The sequence below is a fragment of the Argentina silus genome (assembly GCF_951799395.1).
Source record: "Argentina silus genome assembly, chromosome: 16".
Taxonomy (NCBI): domain Eukaryota; kingdom Metazoa; phylum Chordata; class Actinopteri; order Argentiniformes; family Argentinidae; genus Argentina; species Argentina silus.
Genome location: NC_139670.1, coordinates 11,284,484 through 11,308,425, shown reverse-complemented (window position 1 = coordinate 11,308,425; position 23,942 = coordinate 11,284,484). Strand labels below are relative to the sequence as shown.

The 23,942-nt window shown below is 42.3% G+C and overlaps 1 protein-coding gene across 3 annotated transcripts in view; it reads right to left on the bottom strand.

Moving 5' to 3' along the window:
- Positions 1-23,739, bottom strand: part of fmnl1b (formin-like 1b) — a 29,418-nt gene extending 5,679 nt beyond the window's left edge. For 2 of the 3 annotated variants that reach the window (XM_083688036.1, XM_083688037.1), the window contains exons 1-17: positions 22,861-23,739; positions 13,553-13,636; positions 11,874-11,957; positions 11,064-11,137; positions 10,409-10,492; positions 9,774-9,917; positions 8,179-8,287; positions 7,641-7,717; positions 7,270-7,363; positions 4,162-4,236; positions 3,819-3,929; positions 3,256-3,405; positions 3,000-3,122; positions 2,046-2,283; positions 1,263-1,520; positions 758-882; positions 345-547 (exon numbers count right to left, since the gene is read on the bottom strand). In XM_083688036.1, the coding sequence (XP_083544162.1) occupies positions 345-547; positions 758-882; positions 1,263-1,520; positions 2,046-2,283; positions 3,000-3,122; positions 3,256-3,405; positions 3,819-3,929; positions 4,162-4,236; positions 7,270-7,363; positions 7,641-7,717; positions 8,179-8,287; positions 9,774-9,917; positions 10,409-10,492; positions 11,064-11,137; positions 11,874-11,957; positions 13,553-13,636; positions 22,861-23,019 (2,192 nt within the window). In that variant the 5' untranslated portion in view covers positions 23,020-23,739. The remainder of the gene's footprint in view (positions 1-344; positions 548-757; positions 883-1,262; positions 1,521-2,045; positions 2,284-2,999; positions 3,123-3,255; positions 3,406-3,818; positions 3,930-4,161; positions 4,237-7,269; positions 7,364-7,640; positions 7,718-8,178; positions 8,288-9,773; positions 9,918-10,408; positions 10,493-11,063; positions 11,138-11,873; positions 11,958-13,552; positions 13,637-22,860) is intronic. The other variant, XM_083688038.1, reaches the window with a different exon arrangement.
- Positions 23,740-23,942: the final 203 nt, after the last annotated feature.

Sequence of the window (23,942 nt, the reverse complement as noted above, 5' to 3'; positions counted from 1 at the left end):
TCAACCTTTCGAAATCCACACTGAATCCACCCCTTCACTGGGATCAAGATAATCTTTATTTTTGGTATCAAAACTATCCCATTTGCTACCTCAGAGCTCTAAAAAAATTGAAATCTACACTTGATCCAGATTAAAGGTCAAATGAGATTACCAAAACAGAATCTGAATCCGAATGATCAGAATCACATTTTTTTGTTTTTAAATACTCAATTCTAAGATTTCATTCAATCCGAGATCTGAACAGAAATGTTAAGAAAAACTGGGGCCTGGACATTAATGTTGTTTTATGCGCATGATTAACACATGAATAGCACATGAACAACACATGAATGACAGATGCATACGTCTCTATGGCTGTGCAGATGTCAGAGGCGGCCATGCCCCCCTTGCGCAGGGTGATGGCCAGGTTCTTGGCCCTGTTGGGCTCCAGTAGTGACGCTTTGCTGAGGGTCTTATGGGCGACCTTCACCTTCAGTGTACCCAGGTCTGCAGTGGCAGTCTGGGCCTTGGTCTTAAACTGCTCCTCGAAGGCATCCATATTGAGCTCCTAGTGCGGGAACATGGAGGATAGAGATGGATGCAGCAGTACATAATTAGATAATACAGTAGTATGACAGTAGATTATTATTACAGATGATACAGTAGTATTATCTATCATAATAATAGATCACACATAATTAGATCATTAGAATGAGAGAGAAAGAGAAATGCAAACGATGATCAGACAAAAGTAAACATCAGTGTACTCTGGTCTCACCTCCAACACATGCTCATCATCTAGCTCATGGAAGACTGTCCCAGCCACCTGGTTGGGTTTTAGGGCCTGCCAGTTGAACAGAGGCATGCGGTACTTGGTCTGAATGGGCTTCTTGTTTCTGATACCTGGGCAAAACAACACAGAGCTTGAACCTTAGAAGCAGTGGACATTCAATTATTCATGACTATTTCTGTTTGCAAGTCCCTTTTAGTGGACTTTTCCACCATAATACAACCTTACAAAACCACCACTACTAAGAGTTTCGTTGCAAAATGCTATGTCCACCATTTTCAAAAATATACTTTCAATATTAAATGATTACTGTCATGTAATACAAATCCTTTATCACACATTTGAGAAAAGACAATATCTGTCTGTTATGTTATTTGCTTACATAATCATTCTTGAAGATGTATTAAATCTTGAAATATCATAGGCAAGTCTGTGGTGTCAGTTCTCTAAGGAATATTCTTATTTGGTGATCTGGGCAGGTGAGATAGCTTACCTGGTCGTGCATCAGGCATGCCTCCAAACCGTTGGGGTATTCCACCCCCTGGGGGTGGTGGAGGGGCACCTCCTGATATCAGCAGTGGTGGAGGAGGTGGTGGAGGAGGTGGTACAATCGAGCCTGGGGGAGGAGGGGGTGGAGGAGGAGGTGGAGTCTGTCCTGTGACAACTGGTAAGGGAGGTGGTGGGGGAGGAGGTGGGACTGCTGAGTTGGGAGGGGCTAGAGGACCATCAAAGGTTGTGATTTGTTCTGGGCCTGTTGGGGAACAAAAGTTTGTGGAGTTTTTGTGCTGAATAGAGAAGACAATTCACTTATTAACAATTAATCGAATTGAATGTATAGTTCTACAGTATGGGAACTGAATATGACTGACCATGCATAAAAACATTACTTCTGATTGTTGAAAGATAATTTAGGATAGAAAGTTGTACGTATCCTGCTCTAATGAAAGATACTGATTGCAGTGTAATACCTCACTGTACTGATGTGTAATACATTTGTAGGCCAATTGGAGGCCTGCAGATAGGTCATAATATCTACATTTACATGCATGCTTTTAATATATATAATACTGTATATGCCATTTATCTGACGCTGTTATCCAAAGCAAATGACATTGCAGCAAATGCATACATTTTTCAGTATATATGGTCACAGCGGGAATCGAACCCCCAACCCAAGCTTTGTTAGCGCCATGCTCCCAACAACTGAGCCACAGAGGACCACATACAAGAGGACCCTATGAGAGGACATTATACAAGAGTGTGGCTTGTGGCTGACCTGTCTGTGGCACCAGAGGGCTAACAGAGACAACATGGAGGTCCAGGTGTCCGGAGGAGGTGCGCTCCATTCGGACCAGCCCCTGGTCCACCAGCCCCTGCACTTTGGTCTCCAACTCCAACAAGGCCTGGGCAGAACAATCCCTATCCTTCTCCTTCTCCTTCTCCCTCTCCCGCTCTAATTTTCTCTCTCGCTGTTGTAGCACGGTGACCTGGGAGCAGGACTCACGTAGACTCTCCTGTTATACAGACATGTATAATAATAATATTCAATACATACATAGTTAACATAGGCTCACAGTGTTTCATACATACATACATATACTTAGTACTCAGAAACAATCCCCATCAGTTTAATTTCTCTTCTTTCTAATGATAAGTTATGATACCAGTATGTCTTATGTCCATGTAATGTACATCAGGCAAATAGCGACGCAGTACCTCCAAGAAAACCAAATGCAGAAGTGGAGAAGATTTTTTTCTATGGAACGTCGGTGGTAGAGAAAACCTAACTGGTGATTTGACCACAAATTCTACGATTTATATTTCCTCAAACAAAAAGTGTCACAAAGGAAAATATTTAGTAGAGTATACTGTAATTAGATACAATATAATCACACCTATAATCATGCATAAAGTAACTTCAGAATAACCATGCAGCCATGCTCCATTGGTTTACAATGGGCTGTGTGAATACCGGCATTAACCAAAATTCATGATGAGATTATGAAATGCCTGCCAATGGATACGTTAAGAAATTCTTTGAATCACAATACTGTATTAGCGTAAAATAAGCAGGGGTTTTTAATTGATAACTACCAGAAAAACAGTTTGGAACACTGTAGGCTTTTTGGCTTTATAAGTCACATTATGCCTTCCTTCTCAAAAAACTTTGGAGGAGAATATCCAAGGAACATTAGATCTTAGTCAGGTCAAGGATGTAGTTGTGATTGACCGTAGCTAGATGGTAATGTGCCTTTAGGAGCTCCACCTCCTTCGTGGTCTGAATGAGTTGTTTCTCCAGCTCTGTCACTTTCTCCATGGCCTCCCTCTCGCTCTCCTGCAGCCTGGTGCTTATCTGTAACACACACACACACACACACACACACACACACACACACACACACACACACACACACACACACACAGATGAATGTGTCATTAATGTGACATCATTTGAACTCTGTAACTGTGCGTGTATGTGTGTGTACCTGTGCATTGTGCTCTTGCAGCTCCTCCATGTGTTCCAATAGGGCGTTCTTCGTCTCTGCATCTTCCAGCAGAGCTCCAACATCAAACACATTGTCTAGATAGGCCTGGATCTGCACCAGCAGTCTGTCGCTCTCTGTGAACTTTAACCTCTACACGGGACAAAGGAACACTAATATAACTGCATAAACTACATGATTTCACATGCCATTAACTGGCCATGCTAGAAAGGAAGGATGTATGGTGCAATTGAAACATTTTACAACAAACAGTTTTGCCACCTTTTAAATAAAGCCACACATAATAAATATGTGTTCTTTCTTATTGTCTACCACTGCGTTTGCATTAAAATGTGAGCCAAATTAAAAAAATAACTTGCTTTTCCTGTGTATCAGCTCTGTAAGGTCTTGAATAGCCATCAATCTAGTAAGTACTGCTTGCATTTTGACTTGTATACATGACTAAATGGTAGTCTACCTATCAAAGAAATTCCAGGATATTTGATGGCTAAGTGGAGTGTCTCAGGGTCAGAATCAAAGGGGTTTGTGTATGACACCTCACTAACCTCCAGGTAGTCATCCAAGCTGTGATGTGTGAATTCGTATTGTAAATGCACACGGAAGTTCATGTTCTCAACTGAATGGACCACGATGTTGATGAATTGCATGCACGCCACCTGGTGGAGAGAACCAGTTAGTTACACCTCTGGAGAATCACTCAAAATAACTCTCATCCATCGCATATATATGCAGTGATTTTAAATTATGACATCATTGAAATCCTACTGTGAGTTTTAGGCAAATGTTGTCAAGTCAGTTCAGACTCAGTTCAGACATGTTCTTCTTTGTGCATCCCTGAACAAAATGGGCTGTAATGTATGTAATTATCAAATTTTGAGCATAATTTACCATGAAGTCAATGTTGTTGTCTTCATTGCAGAAGTACTCCATGAGCTTCTCAAAGCGACTCTTCTCTCCACATACCTGATGATAGAGACATATAGAACCAGTCTGAAAACCCCTAGGGGTTGGGTTGTTTTCAGATTGGGTAAATGTAATCTAGCACTGCAATATGTCAGCACCACAACTATGCACAAGGTGGCAGTATATCCTGCAAATACAGCTGCCACTACTAAAACATACAGCCTTTCTATGCCCCATTCTGTCTCCAACAAACATGTCTTCTGACTTTACAGTAGGTAAAGAGATTCAACTTAAGAAAGTGTGTTTGTGAATGGTTCATACATCACTCTCTGTCTAATGCCTCTCATTTGACAGAGTAGAGCTAGATTATTAGTAAAAGTGGTCCATAACCAATTCACTGCAGGGAGATCTAAATCTATCTACTGTTCTACAGGCATCCATGTACATTCAATCTCATTACAGGCTAGCATATTGACAGGCAGCATGATGAATTGCCCTCTGGGTGACAGGGGGCGCTGTTAAGGTACATTTTCTCAATGTTCAGAAGAGAGTTGATGGACAAAGAATTAAAAGAATGTCTCTCAAAGCATTATTGAGATTGAAACATTGTTTAGATTATCCAGTGGTGACTCTACTGTACTGTACTGTACTGTACTGTACTGTACTGTACTGTACTGTACTGTACTGTACTCTACTCTACTGTACTCTACTCTACTCTACTTTATGTATAATGCACAGAAGAGCAATCAAATAAACAAAACCTGTTTTCATATTTCAAATGACTTCTACACTGCAAAACATTGGTTCAGTCACCCCATCGACTACAGCACATGTGTTTGTAGCTGCAGTCTGCAAATGTGTGATGTATCTTAAAGAGTTAATGCTGCCTCCCTCCCCCTGCCCACTCATGTCCACTAAATAATGCAGCACTCCAACCTGCCCGTCCGCCGTACCCAAACAATGCCCACGCTCTGCCACCGTGGGACACATGAGCCGGGCCTGGCACTCCGCCTACCCGCCTCTCCTCCACTCCTCCACCATGTGCTCTCATCCCTCCATCTCTCACCCACACACACACACTCTGCGCTATACCAAAACAAGTGCCACTCACTGTGCCACTCGTGACGCCAACTTGGTAACTGATTCCAGCTAACCACAGCTTGAATTGGCATTACCTGGGCTTTTAGCGCCTATAGTCTGCTACTTTCTGAAAATCCTGTGAGCATCTATGGATTGATTTAAATAACAATACACTTTTATTCTGTGGATTTTATATATTTTAGTATATTTTAGTATAGATTTTAAGTATACTTTTATACTCTTATAATCCAGTATGAAGTAAACTTCTGGGTCAATCCCTAGTCAATCCCAAACTGAAGTCAATAGCTAACTGGTATACTGTACAGTAGGTAATGCTAAAACCGTGAAACATTTTGGCATGTGTCACACACAATTTGTTTGTATCCCTGTCTTTATTCTTTCTCTGGAGATAGCCCTATGTTTTTACAGGTAACATGTTTACACCACAACAATATGAAGAGATGCCAGGCAATTATTGCTACAGTAGCATTCTGAAACTGACTAGAATGTGAGCAGGTGAAAGCTCTAGATGGTGTCATTGATGAATAGTTCCATTCAATTATTTATTACCTTTATCCAGCTGATAGCATTTGAAAGAGTGTTGAAAGCCTTAATCCCCTCCAGCTTTAAATATTTCAAAACATTGTGTCCATTGTTTAGCCGGAGCCTATCTGGTAGTGTCATATTACAGGGCTTAAAAAAATAACTGCCTGAAAGTAATCAACACTGAAACGGAACTTCTTCTCAACAGCCGAAATGGAACATGCACATGCAGTGCCCTGCCTAAGCAATGGGACAGTGAAGCATTTTGTTTTGGATCTACATCAAGCCATTAGGTTAGCTCTATTGCTTTCTTTCCTTTTAAATAATCCAAACTGTTGATTTTATGAATCAGGGCCAAGAATCACCAAATACCAGTGGGGTCTCTGGGACAAGGCCTAGCTACCCTCTGACCTTGCCCATATAGCTAACAATACCCTGGTCTCGACCATACTGTCTGGCTAGCCCTAGCCACAGGAGTCTATCTTTTCTGACGACAGTTGCTGCCTTGCAGACAGTGCTGAGAGATCTGAGGAAAAGTTCAACTGGCATGTCAAAACAAATGTTCTGAATATTTCTGCCTGGGTGACAACTGCCCTAACAGCTGCCAGGAGGTTAGTGGGTGAGGGAGTTTCCCTCCAACAGAATTACAAGAGGTGTTCCAGCCTATAGCACACCACCATACATATTGAGCATGCACACTTAGACAGGATGACTAAGAGAATGTTGGATAGGGGTTGAAAGGTTGACATTGGAGTATGGACTGTTCACAGTATCAGTGGTGGTCATCTGCGAAAACAAGCTAAAGGCTGAAGGATGATCACTCAATAGCTGTACCCGATGTTGATAGCTACACAAGCCAGGCAGACACTATGCTATTTCAGCCACGATTTTGCCAAGTTCTCACAACAGAATTTACATGTTGGTTGTAAACACGTTTCATCTGCGGTGAACTTCATGCCTTAATTTGCAGTTAGTCAATAATTGTAATTGTAATTGATTCCTATGCAAACCAGAGACCCTATAAAAACAAAAGATATTTGTTCCAAAATCACATGAACTATTATCTTCGCACTCAGATGGACTCAAAAAACATATTGAGTGACTTGTTGAAGACATTTTTGCATTTGAGCTAATTCTAGGAGTGTCATAGCAAAGGGGGTGAATACTTATTGACTCAAGACATTTCAGCTTTTAATTTTTACTTAATTAATTAAAAAATAATTTTCACTTTGACATTATAGGATATTTAGTGTAGATCAGTGACAGAAAACATAAATAAATCTATTTTAAAGTCAGGTTGTAACACAACAAAATGTGGAAAAAGTCCAGAGGGGAGAATATTGAAGGCACTGTTTTTATAGGAAAAGTGGGAGGCCCTCTAAGTTTAAGCTAATATTGAGAGGATTCACATAAAGGGAGATGATTGGCTGAACACAGAGGGAACAACGTTGTCATAGAGACCCTTCAGACCTCTTTGAAGTTGTCAAAGGCAGAGAGGATGATGTCATGGCCCCCCCTCACTAGACACACGGCAGCCAACAGCTCTAGCACCAAGGCCTTGGTCCTGGGGGGTAGAATGTTACATTACGCACTTGTACATACCTGTGTATAAACACACACTCAACACACTCATGCATACATACACCCTGACACACAGCTGACAATAGCATACAGTACACCTCATACTCCCTCACTCAATCACTCAGTCATGCACAAAAACACACTCGCACAAACACACATACACTCACGTGAACTCACACACACACACACACACACACACACACACACACACACACACACACACACACACACACACACACACACACAGTGCTTTTCCTCACCTGGGGTTTCTGTTGTTGAGACTGAGTGTGATCTCATTCACACAGCAGGGGTGGGTCATCACCAGGTTGAACCCAGACTAACAACACAGGGGAGACAGACGTGCCGCTGTCAATCATATGTCATACACTCTATCCCTACTGACACTGAGCCTGTCAACTGTTGCTTTTGCACACAGCACACAGCTGAAAAGATGGGTTTCTGGGAATATACTAAATGTGGTACCATATACTAAATGTGGTACCATGCCTTTAAATTCCTGCTAATGCCTGTGCAGCCATAGGTGTAAGTGATAGTTTAATCTACTTGACACCTGTCTCATAGAGCCTTGCATATCGGACTATAGTGAAATAGACACATGGCATAACGCTTTTGCCTCCCCTTGACAATTGTCCATAAATCATTTATTGAGCACCTATGCAGGCCATATAACAGGTTTATAAAGGCTTCATTAAGCGTTTACAGGTTGTAATTCATTTTAAAGTGGGACCGATATGTATGCTCTGGAGAAAGGTGTCAATGTTCCAGTAATGTCTATACCTGGTAGTTCATGATTGCACGCAGGCACATGATGCAGAGGTGAACGTCGTCTTTCTGACTGACGATGCGTGAGTTCCTCAACGCTTTCCTGTTGTGGAGAGAGTTGAATCTGCCAGGTGAGAGATGTGCCTGTTATTAACATGTCATTACTCATGCATAACATTATAACATTATGTAATAGCATGTTTGTGCATAATATCATTGCTGTTTGAGGACATTTTCATCATATCTCTTGCAACGTGGTTATAGAGTAGTAGACTAGACTAAACCAATTGTTAAAGACATACATTATGGCCTGTGTAACAATGTATTATTAGAGTGTAACAATGTCTGGCATATGGCAATTTCAAATGTCAAAATTGATGGCTGAATGAGAGACAGAGATAGAGAGACAGAGAGAAAGAGAGAGAGAGAGATAGATAGAGAGAGAGAGAGAGAGAGAGAAATATGGGCAAAAAAAAGAGGTGCAAAGAACAGTGACAGATGAGGCCCTAGGGGGCGAGGAATGAGACATGGTAACACACTGTTGTGAGGCATCAATGACACTGGGCCAAAATGGACCTTCCCAGTTGTCTGATGACTGCTTGGAATGTCTGATGGTTTGGTCCCAGTCAGTCAGACATTACTCAAATTACATTACCCCCCCCCCCCCCCGACCTCCTCCCCCCACCACATACACACACAGGCACACACAGGTCAGCCCTGTGTCATAACCTGCACGTGCAAATATTTATGTTCAAGCACTTTTCCTATTGGTCACATAATAAGCCGTTATTCTCATAGCTATTGATTCTAAGAGTGTAGCCATACAGAAATAGTTCTAGAATGCAAGGATCTAGAGTGAGGGACCGTAGTCCCACTTCCTTTATTAGATCAAACAAATGAACCTGTATCACAACATTGACCAGTGTCTGCATCCCATAATAATGTGGGTACAAACCCAGGCCTACTGTACTGTATGTCTCCCAGGCAAATACTGTTAAGTGTGTGTGTATCAGTCTGTCTGCCACTCTATTGATCCAGCAGTGACGTCAATCACAGTGATCTATCTACATCCACATCAACTCTCATGGGGGATCAGTAGAGGACAGTTTGTTGTGTGTGTGTGTGTGTGTGTGTGTGTGTGTGTGTGTGTGTGTGTGTGTGTGTGTGTGTGTGTGTGTGTGTGTGTGTGTGTGTGTGTGTGTGTGTGCGTGTGTGTGTGTGTGCGTGTGTGCATGTGTGTGGGTGTAGCGGATAGCTGTGGTCAGCTTTGCGCAGTGATGTAGCAGACCTGAGACCTAGAAGTAGTGTTGCCCTCGCCCAACCAATGCTCAGGTTTTGGTAGTTTCATGGTTATGACTTCATTGTGATCGTGTGACATAGTATTGAATCCAGCCTCGGGCAGACTGATCGTACCTGTTTCATGGGTATGAATGAACACATTGAGAGTCACCTTCCCCTTCTGTGCATGTAAACACTCTGTGATATGGTAGGGAATAGGCCGATAAGAACAGTAAGCCCTCAGTCCTCAGTGTGTGAGGTCTGCACCTCCCACACTCACCAGGACCGTACCTCTTACCAGTACTAAAGTCTACTGAGAAGGAGGCGCTCACCTCACAGTAAGGGGACGAGCAGCCTTGGTGGCACCATGGGTGGGTGAGTTGCTGGCACTCCTGGTGAGGTCTTCCACAGATTTATCTAGGGGTTTCCCCCTGTCTGTAGGCGGTGTCCCATTATCCAAGCTGTCCATGTCATACCTGTAGATATTAGTCTTTTTTTAATGAGTTAAAATGGAACCAATAAAATGTATCTAGTCACTGGATACATAAATGCAATGTTAGAGGTCAAGGAAAGAATAACTGCACTCTGCTTTAATATTAGATACGTCCAATTACCAACTGTCTGAAAATGAAGAGGAAAATGCCAATAACCCACATAATGAACCATTACAAGGACATACAGCGCCCTGCGTAAGTAATGGGACAGTTAAGCATTTTTTCTAGTATTAGGTCTACACTTCAAAAGTTTGGATTTTAAATCAAACAATCACTATGAGGTTTAAGTAGAGGTTCACAGTTTTTATTTGATGGTATTTGTGTACATATTTCTTTCACCATTTCTTTCACCTTTGGAGTGTAGAACCAAAAGAAGAAAGAATGTGTCACTGTCCCATTACGCACGCAGGGCGCTGTAGTCTGGTCTTTCAGTCTAATTTACTCCTAGATAGGCCCAGCTGTTAGGGACTCACGTGAGAGCACACTGGGCGAAGGACAGGTAGTCTACCAGTACATCCAAACCACTGTTCTCCTCACTGAGGAACTCCTGTGCCCAGCTGAGGAGGAGGGAAGAAGAACATTCCAGAGACCCAACAAACACTTCAGCAAACCACATACAGTATAGTCCTATACTCCACACTACTCAACATGGACTTTACGTTAACCAGACGTTACAACCAAAAGACCCAAACATAACCACCACCAGACATTTCAACAACCACACATGCAGCACTTTGTTTAAAACAACTAAATACAACAGTGGAGTTTAACAACAGTCTTCACAACATCCATATTGGTAAGACACACCAGTCACATACTGTACTGGCCACAACAACTAATAATCTTACTGGACACAGCAATAACAAATAATAATGATGACAATAATGAAAGACTCACACAAGCAAACACTACCCAAAGACTTTAGTCATAAAGTGCCCATGGCAGTACATTATTAGCTATAATATGAAGGTGCCTCCGACAGTTCATTGTTGTCTTACTGTAAGTATCAGTCTATTGCAATCACTGCAATAGTGATTGGATGGTATGCTGGTGAAAGCAGAAAAGTTGATTACACTACAGTCATAGATGGAGGATTATAAGGATTATGGCTCAAGGGTCGGGTCTCACCCGATATGATTGGTCCGCAGGGAAATCTCCAGCTCTCTCAGGACCTGAGTGGACTCCTGGGCCCGCCTCTTAAACTGTCAGAACACACACAAGGTCATTGCCATTGACATCAAGATGTAAGAGAATGTTTAATGCTGCAGAATATCAAGAAAAGTCCAGTTTTTTTTTGATGAGCAATTGTTTTTATGTTTTACTTTTGACCATATATGGCGCATATATGAGGTGTAATACAATAGATGAGTCACAATGACAAATTGTTATAAAATTACACATTTCAGATTTGCAGTTATAAACAACAAGTTGTGTGCACAACTCCCATCAAGTCAAGTATAGACATACTGCAAATACAAACAAATATTGCTATTCACATTATTTTACATTTTAATTGAACATTCACTTATTCAAATCAGATCATGCATATTCTATAGTTGTCTATAGTTCTGTCCCATTTGCCAATATCTATAGTTCTGCCATAATTTTTGTAGTTTATGAAGGTCTCAATCCATCCATTTAGCATTGTTTTTCAGCTGTCAGTCCTACAAAAAAGGGATTTTAATGGCCTGATTTAATATAAGTATTGACTGATCAGCCAATAGAAGCACAGTAATTTTAAAAGCATTATTCTGTGTAAATACAACATGTTCCCCAAACTGTGATTTTGGGGCAATTGCAGAATACATGCATTAACAACATGTGATTCCATGTGATCTTGTTGTTTCCATACATTGAGACCCCACTCACTATAAAGCACATACTGTAGCTCTGTGTCTCAGAGATAGGATCATTATGGCTACTGTAATAATACTGTACCATACGACTAACTCCTCCCTGGTCAAGGTAACTTTTGAGCTTTAGCAAGTAAGCAGAGGGAGGATTCTTCACTTGGAACCGTTCCTGTAGGAGAAAGAACACACACACACGCACGCACGCACACACGCACGCACCTAATTACATTTGATTGTATTGGGTGCTGTGGGGGAGGCAGGGACTTCAGCTGAGATTTCACAGACTCAATGATTACATGGCATCTTTAATGCAAATATAACTGATCTGCAAGAGGTTTTAAAGAGCAAGTGTAGTGACATTTCAGTTTACAGAAACACAAATCTGAAAATCAATCAACCAATTAATAGAAATCAATCTTTGTACACATAAACCTGCTGTTATCTCAAATGGGCTGGTTTGTATTGCTGTAATAACTTGAACATCAGTGACCTGCAAGTTTTTCCAGTAATAAAACTATCAACATGTATCAACGTATACTGGTAAGTGTACAAATATGTTGGACAAAAGTCATTCGGGTACTGTGTGTTGATTGAAAAGAAAATCCCTGAATTACTGCTTCAAAACACCTTACTTTGATAAGCTGCTCAACTAGCGTTGAGAAAAAATCCTATTCCAAATGTAACACGAGGCCTGTTGCACACAGCATTTCAATAGAAATGAGCATTAGCATTGGTAGTGTGAGGGAACCAGCCACAAGGAGTCATTAAAGGACTGTTCTGCTGTGACAGGTGTCTTCTGTGTCACTCCCCACCAAGCCACAGGAAGTTTTCTGCCTTGTCACTGTTGCCACAGCAACGTACTTTATATTATTGATGAGGTTCCCAGCAGGATGCTGTGTATGTGTGTGTGTGTGTGTGTGTGTGTGTGTGTGTGTGTGTGTGTGTGTGTGTGTGTGTCTGTGTGTGTGTGACCACACATTTTGTTAGTGTCAGACGGGTGCCAGCCTACTTACCTAGACAGAAACAAACTTGACACACACACAGTGTCACTACCAAGGTATACAAAGCTCCAAGGATGCATACTGTACAGTATCAATCATGAGGACGTAGTACTCTTTACAAGCTGTTTCACATTGGTTCCATATTCTAAAACTGACATGCTATCTAGGTGCTATGGTGTTTTTATAACTTCAATAGTAGTACATGGAGCAGCCAAGGGCTCGTTTCACCAAGGTGTCTGCGTATGAGAGGTGATCTCTGACCCTTTTGTTTAGAAAGCAAATGTGTTTGGCGGCATGAACGCATTTAAAGTTCATTCACAGACAAAACAGACTTGTGAAGGGCATAGCCTAAAGTAATTTACATTACATTACATTTCAAGTAATGGTGTGTGCCCCCATCATATTTTGACAATGACAAAACGTAGGCCTAGATATCTAAATCTAATAATTATTATTTGTCTCCACCAAGAATCTTGATGGTTTTATTTTTCTTGATATAGGCCTACTAATTTGTGATAGGTAAAACACTGCTATTCTATGGAATAGGAAGGAGTTATGTTTCCATTGTATCTCTGAACCTAAATAATAATCCCTGTTCATAAGCAGCAGGAGTGGAATTCCGAGTGAGAGGGCAGGATGTGAGAACTCATTGCTGTCGCAGATTTTCAGTCGCCTTTTTGTAAAGTGTTTCTGATCTTGTTACTATATGTGATACATCTCAGTCGCAGAAATGCTTTTGTGAAACAAAAACAAAAACACCCACCTGATCGCAGACCAGTTCCCACTTCTTTTCGTTGTCATACTGACAGAGGAGATTCACCTTGTCTGGAGGCAGATTCATGGAGTTCTACAGAAAGAGAGAGAGAGAGAAAGAGAATATTGTAATTATATAAGGCTTGTTATGGAAATAGCTGAATCTGGCTTTTAGAAAATGTCATATGACATGTTTAGACAGAGGTGATAAGCGATGACAAATTACATTCTATTGCAACAGTAACAGTGGAGAACATGAAAATTAGTGTGATTTTAATGTGAACGTTGATTTTGTACTGTACGTGAAAGCTAGACCAGTTTCATAAGATTAAATCATGGTTTATCTTTAAGACCTTTTCTGAGTAGACACACTTTTCTGGAGTAATATGTTCACCTCTATGATGGATGATCAATAACTCAATAACTCAGTAAATGAAATACAATACTGCAAAACATATCTACATTTATTTGTATCACCTGAAAACCCTATGAATCATATGAGCAGGCCTTAGAAATAGTCACACAATGCCCCCTCAATGCACAACACTGCCAGTTGCTATGACCGGCAGTTCAATAATTCATTATGTGCTGTCAATGATTTCATTAAGTGTCACTCAGCAAGGACAAACCTGCCCTATACAATCACCCCTATGACTCAGTGGTCAATTTCACGACCGTTTACATTACTGCTGACACATTGTGTTCCTATTACACTTTGCTATGGGTAAAACAAGGAAAAATGTGTTGCCATAGAAGCTGTGCAAAACCATATTTGTTTCTACATGATTTGACACCAAATATTCCAGGACAATTACATGTATGAATGTGGAAAACATATTTAATTCTCAAATAATCATCAACATACTCACATGTTATCTTGTATTCAACCCACTTGAAACCAAAATGTAACAACAGTCGTTGTTTATCAATTGTTTGAATATACTGTATACTTGCAAAAAACAACATACAGTAATTATTTAATTATCTAAATACATGTATTAAACTTGTTAATGATTTGTAATAAAGGAATTATGCTCTAATGTTAATACAAAAACAAATTATACTTTATGATTTCTAAACCGTTTACAAATGGTTAAAACCTGTCCAATAATGACTTATATAGTTTACCAACTGATGTGAAACATGCTTCTATTCACACTGATATCTACTGTAACCATCAAAAGCCACAGTCATGACTCACTTGTTTTTCTGCCTACAAACAGCAACAGTATCAACAAAGTCTTAGGCAGTTAGACAAGGTCAACTGTACAGGCTACTCATGAAGGAGCTTTTTGTTCACTACAAGTCACCGTAGATGCCACCCGGTAAAAGGTTCCGGTCAATCAAGACTAAAACCTTCCGCCACCTGAACAGTTTCTTCCCCATGGCAGTGGGGCTCACAAAGAAGCCCCCTGCCTCTCACTGACTCTGGGACTTCCACCCCCCCCCCCACCCTGTCACACACACAATGCACTGATAGTGTAATTTATAATTATTTAAAATTATTCTAATTTATAGTGTACGTGCCCCATACCCATTTCACAGCCTCTACCCTCATTGCCACTTAGTCTCACACAGCCTACAAGATGTATTGTTCTGCTGCTTTTTTGTAAATTTGTAAATTTGTTATTGCTATTTTGTTCATATTTTGCCATTTGTTTTTTATGTCCATGCACCAACCTCACCAAGTCAATTTCCTGTATGTGCAAATATACTTGGCCATACTTGGCCTGATTCTGATGCTTGACTGTTTAGGTTGGTCGTTTGTCATTTTAAACCGTATACAGCACAAACAGCACTTAAACTGTAAACTGGTTCTGCTGCACACACAAACTCTACTGTACTCTTGCAAAATGATCAGATTTCATGCTACCCCCAGTTCTAAACTATGAGATGAACCATGCTGTACTATACTAATTAGCATGTTAGCATTTACTGCGCAATTGACTCCAGAAATGCCACTAATAACAACACTTTCAGGAGCATTCGAGGACAAGATTGTTAGAAATACTGTTGTTGAGAATGGCCTGACAAGTCAAGTTATGTGCATAATAATGAATTGCCGACCGTGGGTCTTTCAGCTGAGTCTACGGTGATGTCCTTGCCAGGACTCTAGGAGCTTCCCACTAACTGTATAAAAACTTCAACTTTACCGCTGGTGACAATGAGAGTTCTGAATTAGAGGCCAAAGACGCATGTGCACATAGTCAGACACACGCAGAACATATTCACACAAACACATGCACGCACGCACACACACGCACACATGCACGTGTGCACACACGCACACACTCACACTCCCAAGGTTCCATGCTCACACACCCACAGTGTCCTATATTATAACTATTAGGACTCCAGCTTCAGCTGCCCACCCAAACCAAAAGGCTCTACACACACACACACACACACACACACACACACACACACAGTGCATCACAGATGTACTAATTATAGCCCTACACGCCCCAGCCACCCCATGAAACTGGGCTAGGCGACAGGAGACTCCTACTCAAGGACAAAACATATTTATCCCTTTTCCCCACCCACTCATCCTCCTTGTCATCCTCCTACCCATTTTCTTCCTCTTCTAGTTTAAGTTCATATAACTCACAATCTTCGTCATACTGTACATCCCCACAGAGACATATTACAAGGCCACTCAAAGTTGTTGAGTCAATTCCTCAGTAGCTTCCTAAGGAAGCTTCCTTCAATGCTAGTTTCGCTCACGTAAGCTACTTGTTTTACTTCAGATATTAGAGCTTCTGAGATTAGCCCAATTTGTGCAAGTTCCAGGAAAGTGACGAACTACATTACTGGACCACGTTTTGTAAGCACTGCTTAGTTAGTAAATCCACTTCAAGCACAGCACTGATTGTAACATAAGTTATTCATGTCACAGGGGCACAACTAGTACCAAACAGCATCCTAAATCAATCGTACAGCCCCGCGCTCTCATAACTCAATCAATGAACTGGGATTAGAGTTGGCTGGTTGACCAATCCTGCACAGGGCATACAGAGGGTATTGAGTGTAACTTGAGTTTTTACCATGGTATCTTTATGGCAGTGGCTTTTTAGTTTACAGTATGAATGGTGATTTTTTAATAGCCCTCAGAGTAGGATGCCTGAGTGTACGTGCTTATTTAAAGTGATGTCATCACCTGGAATCTATCTAACCCCAGTTGGGTCATTGGTGGGTGTCATTTTCCCAAAAACAAGCCTGTTTGGAAATGCATTGATCAGTAGTTTATACAGAAAAGGCTAGTTAAGAATTTCTGCCTGCACCAGTTGTCTTGTTGCATGTCAAGTGCATACAGTAAACCCATTCAAGTGATGGGGCCTCTCTCATGATCAGACACCTGTCTCTTTAAGGATCAGTACTGACGGGGCTACTGCACTAATCCCTAATTAGATCCTATCGATTATCAAACCTCCCCCCACACACTCATACTGCATACAAACACTCCTACACACATGCAGGCAAACACAGACACACTCTCACACACACACTCTGACAAACACGCACACATGCACGTTCGCACTCATACATACATGCACACTGACTGAAACGCAAGGCCATGCATCTCTAAAATATCCGATGTCAGAGAACATCCTTATCGCTTTGAAGGGCCTTCAGGATCAAGACCATTGGTGTGTGTGTGTGTGTGTGTGTGTGTGTGTGTGTGTGTGTGTGTGTGTGTGTGTGTGTGTGTGTGTGTGTGTGTGTGTGTGTGCCTACATCCTCATGTGCATGTGCTGTGTGCCTATCAGCCTATCAGATGGCTCTCATTGTCATAACAAAGTAGATGGGCCGCTCACTCAGGCATTGCTCATTCTGTCATTCACTATACTGTACACAGTCACTCTAGGTCTAATTGTAACTCTCTGAGGAGAAAGGCTGTCAGCGAGCAACAAGATGTGCGGTCAAGGCCGTCTTCTCCAATTGCCTGGAGAGCCGTACCGTAGATCCCTCTGTCTCTTAATTAAGCCGACACCAGTTTACCAGAAAACCACCGAGGAGGATCTCTCAGGGCGGTTAGCGTGTATCTGTGTTTGACTCTGATCTACATAATTCAATGGCAGTTTGGCAGTTGGTAAAAGAGGGAACTGTGTGAGAGGCTATATTCCCCCTTAAGGGATATAGAGGGAGATGGAGCGATGTGATAGAGAGAGGGGAAGAAAGAGGGAGAGATAGAGAAAGGGGGTGGGGGGTGGGTGGGGGGGGGCAGAGGAGAGAGTAGGAGAGGGAGAGGAAAAGATCCCTCTCTTTTCTTCTCCCTCTCCTACTCTCTCCTCTGCCCCCCCCCCCCCCAGCCCCACTTTCTCTACCACTTGATGGAAAGGGGAGAAAGATCAGGCAATACATAAGAACAGTGCAAATACCTGCATCACAACTTTATTTAATCAGATACAGAATATACTTCTGTTAAGGGTGGCTTTGAAAGACTGCATACTATACATAACTTGGAACTGATAAGCTGTCAAAATGCTGAGTAGGGTGAATTCAGGAGTAGAGAAACAGGAATTTTGTCAACATTGCTGTCATGTTGATGTACTATATCTGTCCCTCTAAGGGATCTTTTGTGACAAAGGGTCTTTTGTATGAGTTTCTGTAATGGATACCTGGGATACCTGGGTTGGTTCCCACCAAGTGGTGACTGGGCAGCCATTTTGGCACTCTTGACAGGCTAATCAGGATCAAGACCATTGGTGTGTGTGTGTGTGTGTGTGTGTGTGTGTGTGTGTGTGTGTGTGTGTGTGTGTGTGTGTGTGTGTGTGTGTGCGTGTGTGCGTACATTTTGGCACTCTTGACAGGACAGCCTATCACCTGTCATCAGTGGAGCAGACAGTAGTTTTGTGAGCACACTACAACATACATAGTTCAACCTAAGAGATGTTTAAGCATTTGAATGTACAGGAATGCACATAAGTACACACACACACACACACACACACACACGCACGCACGCACACACGCACGCACACACACACACACACACACACACACACACACACACACACACTGTGACGCACTGACTCACACACTAACTCATCAACTGTATATACAGTATACAAATCCACAGATGCACATTTACACATCCACCCACCACAACATTGCCCTCTGGGAAATATGCAAAGTGATATGCAAAGTAATGCGAGATGCTCAATATAAATTTGAATAGGGAGAACGAGCAGATGTGAGCCAAGCCTTGCCTTAAAGCACCCCCTTATCATCATCATTGCTTATATCATGCTGATCTCACTAAACTGGTTCTGCACATGATGCTATAAGCACAGCAGTGTTATGACAAACAAATTGTTCATGGAATGCTAATCCAGAGAGAGCCTAGCATGTACTGTAACAGACTCAGACACAATACACAGGGGAATATATGTAAACTGCACAAGCACATAATGCAAACACATACACACACACACACACACACACACACGCACACGCACACGCACACAAACACACTAACAAAACACATGCCTGTAAATAAACACGCACATACATAAACACACATGCACACACACACACACACACACACACACACACACGCACGCGCGCGCACGCACGCACACACGCACGCACACACACACACACACACAAACACACAAACACACACATACCAGCAGTGCCATGCATGCTTGTGTGTGGTTGACACCTGACACATTCTCCTCTGTCTGTATTAGGCCTCCATTCTATTAGTGCTGAGACAGCCTTGCTTGGCCCTGGTGCGGACTGCAGACTGAGGTCCATGATAGTTTTACAGCTGCACTTTATGTCTTCATCTGTACATGGTCCCCCGCATACCAACCAGGCTGTTCGGTATGCAGTCAAAGTAGGCCGTTTGGTACATTTGAGATTTGCTATGCACACTCAGCAGAAGATGAAGAGTACAGAGGGAGGTTGGTCCGGGGGTGTCGTGTGACAGTGTGTGTGAGGGTGGGTGGGTGATTTGCCGGGGGATGAAGGGGAGGGGGGGGTTGTATGTTGTGGAGTGATCTATCTTTAGTGTTCTGCAATAGAGTGATGTGGCAAAAAAGGCACAGAGACAATACACAGGGGAATGTATACTCACTGAGAACTTTATTAGGAACATACCACATCATGGTGGAGGTGATGTAATGGTGTGGGGAATGTTTTTTTGGCCCACTTTGGGCCCGTTAATACCAATCAATCATCGCTTGAATGCCACAGCCTATTTGAGTGTTGTTGCTGACCATGTGCATCCTTTCAAGGCCACAATTTACCCATCTTCTAATGGCTACTTCTAGCCTAATAATGCACCATGTCACAAAGCAAAAGTCGTCTCAAACTGGTTTCATGAACATGACAATGAGTTCAGTGTTCTTCAGTGACCTTCCCAGTCACCGGATCTGAATCCAATGGAACACCTTTGGGATGTGGTAGAACGGGAGATTCACAGCTTGAAAGTGCACCTGAAAAATCTGCAGGAATTGCGTGATGCAATCATGTCATCATGGACCAGAATCTCAAAGGAATATTTCCAACATCTTGTGGAATCAATGCCACAAAGAATTGAGGCTGTTTTGAGAGCAAAGGGAGGCCCTGCCCAGTATTAGTGTTCCTAATAAAGTGTTTGGAGAGTGTATGTAAATCATACAAACACAAACTAACACACATACACACATACGCACACGCACACACATGCACACACACACACACACACACACACACACATACACACGCACATGCACACACACACGCACGCACACATGCACACACACACACACGCAAAAAGGCTAACCTGGATTGGCAGCAGCTAGCGCAGGATTTACTGTTTGCAAAGCTCTGGTTGATTCATTACAACAACAACTCTGATCCCTCGACCTCACCCACAACCAGAGTGATTTCTCAAGATTTCTCAAGACTACACACACACACACACACACACACACACACAGACCTTTTTCAATCCTGTGTGCAGCGATGGCACTGAATACAGTCACAACTTATTAGAGGTCCCGACATGATCTACTACCCCTCAGCTGAACTCTGCTTATAGTTCATGTGTGTGTTATACCATGCATTTATTCAACAGTTTATATTTGCTGTACATGTAAACAATGGCCTTCAACTGATGAAGAAGTACAGGTGCTCTATGGGCAACGCTGTTTTATGTAGCTGGGTTCATAATTAATCTCAAAGAGGGGGTAGTTTTTTTTAAATGAACTACTGCACTAAGGAATGAAAAGAAACACTTTCACCAAAGTATAGAGCGCAATTGGGTTGGAAGTCGGCTGAGCAATAGTAGGCTAAGGTTCTTATGTATGTTTTCATTATTCAAGCAGCCTTAACTTGAACTGCAGTGGGTTAACTTATGCTAATTCATGCAAATGAACAATCAAATGACTTTAACCAGGTTGGACCAAATACTCTGATTGAAACTATTGACTTTAGTTCCTGAACTCTCCATTAGCGAACCATTATGGGGACTTGCATTTGGTTAGTCATCTGGCCAAAGCACTAAAGACTAAATTGTATCCCCATGTGATATGACTCAGGTAATAGTCTGATGCCTTGACAACGCATTGTGTATGACCAAACTGTTGTTTGGCCACTGGCAGGTGTTATTTTGCTTGCCAGCATGTTTGGTAGTGCATCTACTGGTACCCTATACAGAACCTCTTCTGATTGCTTATCGTTTAGAGATTTCACCGAAATGTTGAAGATTGTTGAACGTCATCTTTACCTATCTTTACTCATTCAAAATGAGTGGACATCTGGTAGTTTGTGATCCTCGACCCTGATAATACGCTACGAAAGTCACGTTGTAACGTTGCTGCCTGTTTTCAAACGTGTCTCCGGTTATGTAAACATTCCCCCCCCCCCCCCCCGACTGTACCTACAACCCCCCTTCTGCTCAGTGACATTGCACTCCACTGACATTGCACTCCACTGACATTGCACTCCACTGACATTGCACTCTTGCCCTATAGACTTAATACACTTTACTTTACACCTACAAGCTGCTACGAAAATTGACTGTATCTACTGTTATTTACAGCTACTACTTTTAGTGCTTATATTTCTGTTTACATTTGTACTTATTTGACGGTATTGTCGATGTTGATTGATGCTGTACAGCTGCTCTGCCTTAAGCATTTCGGTGCACTGTACATGATGTAATGATATATCAACTTGAACTTGACTTATCACACGCTGCGCATCTGCAGGAGGAGAATTAAGAGATAGCTGCGAGAGAGAACAGTACTCTACAAACCAGGAATGCAATTGATGATATAGCAAGGTGCTCGGCAACATGACAAACATAGCTGTGATCAGCTCAAGATATGTTGCCAGATTGGTTGGTGCTGTCAACACCACCACGGGTTGTTTAGTCACAACCTAACATGATGTTATTGTAGACAGAAGACAAATAGGCCCAGTGATCGGAGGATGGAGAAAATTGTGTTATAGTCGAGGAATGTCCAATTGCCACTGATTCTGTTGTGGAATTGTCATCAACGACCAGGGAAAATGAGCAGGGGAAAGGAAGACTGGCTGGATAATTCACTGCATGGATATTATTTTCCCCATATATAATGATTTCTAAAATGTTTTGTAAGGTATCTACTTAATTTTTTCCACTTGAAGAAATCTTTAACTGATACCATTACACTGTAGTGTAGGACTCAAAAACAAACCACACAAAATGTTCAAAGTTTATGAGTTATAAGCCATGTTTTGCATGCACTGAAAACATGGCTTATAACTTCCTATTTATCTGTCCCCACCTGACCATACAATGAACTTAATACAAGTCTAAGCCTTAGAATAAAGGACTTTCCACAGTCACATTATGTACCCTGAGCTTTGATAAGCCTGTCCTGGGGATGTGCACATTTTCAACATGTTCGACATTCTTGGTTTCTTTCTATTGTTTTGCTTGTTGTTTCTTTGTTTGGGTGTGTGTGAAAGTAAGTGTGTACCCTCACCGGCACCACACTCTGTGCTGGGTGTGTGTGTGTGTGTGTGTGTGTGTGTGTGTGTGTGTGTCTATGCATCTATGCAAGTGTCTATCTGTGCAACTGTGCCTATGTTACTGTGTCTTTGTGTTTGTCTATGTCACTGTAATCTGGAGATTGTGCAACTGAGTGCCTATATGACAGTGTTTGCAGTGTGTGTGTGTGTGTGTGTGTGTGTGTGTGTGTGTGTGTGTGTGTGTGTGTGTGTGTGTGTGTGTGTGTGTACTGCTGTCTGCTTATTCGCAATTGGGTTTATGTGAAAGTATGTGTGCATATGTGTATATTTGTGTGTATAGACAGGCCAGCATGTATGTCCACTCACCAGAACTATATTGAAGCGCTCCTCCAACTCCTCCTCGGCAGGCATGGGCAGCTTGGGCCCTGCAGGCTGTTTCTGGGGGGCCCCCAAGTCTGGTGACGACGACACCATCTTCCCCTCCTTCCCCAGGGGCACCTCCATACTACCTGCCGCATTGCCCATGATTGTCTATCACAGACGCCCTAACTCAAGTACTCCACAAATACTTCCACAGCCACAAAAACTAGTTTAAACTAGTTTAACTAGTTCAAATCCAATTCCAACTAAAGGTAAAAGAGAGTTCCAGAATCCAAAACAAACTGAGGCAAAACGATACAGATCCTTCCTCTAATCTTCACTTTGAGGCGAGGCTTTATGTGGCGTTGACCTGCGACCCCAGGCTGTTAGTCCAGGCCCAAGCAGCATCTTCAAAAATGTTCCTAGTCCTTCGTTCTCTCAGATACGGGAAGAGGTAAAACTAAATTCATCAAAAGAGAAAACAAGTGTCAAACCTGTTAAAGGTCCCGTAGTGATATGAAAAACCACAAGAAAGAGAGTCCTGAGCAAGGGAGAAGGAGAGGGAGGGAGGAGACAGGGGGAGACACAGCTGCAGCAAAGCCACAGAGGTAGGAAAAAAGAGAAACAAATCTAAATAGAAAGGAATAGCTCAACTATGTCCCTCCTGAGCAGAGGAGAGAAAACTTCTCTGCGGACACTAGCCTAGTTCCTGAGAGGCAGCAGTCGCTGGCAGAGAGACCTGGGGGGTCCGGCAGGTAGTCGGTGGGGACCACACTTTTCAGACTGGGGTCCACACACGATGCTGGGGCTAACCGGTCTGTTGGCAGCCATATCAGAGGAGGAGAGAAAAGGAGGAGACAGAGGATCACAGCCAACAACTGTACTCTATCCGAAACAGGGACAGAGAGAAACAGAAAGAGCCGGCTCTCCCAGTGAACCATAGAGAGAGAGCAGAGGAAAGGTGTTTTCTGGGTCCTAATGCCTCCATGTACAGCTGCAGGAGAATTCTCAAAACTAGACAGTGTGGTGTTTGTGACAGAGAGGGAGGGAGGGTAGAAATACAGTTGGGGAGATGGCTAGAAAATGTC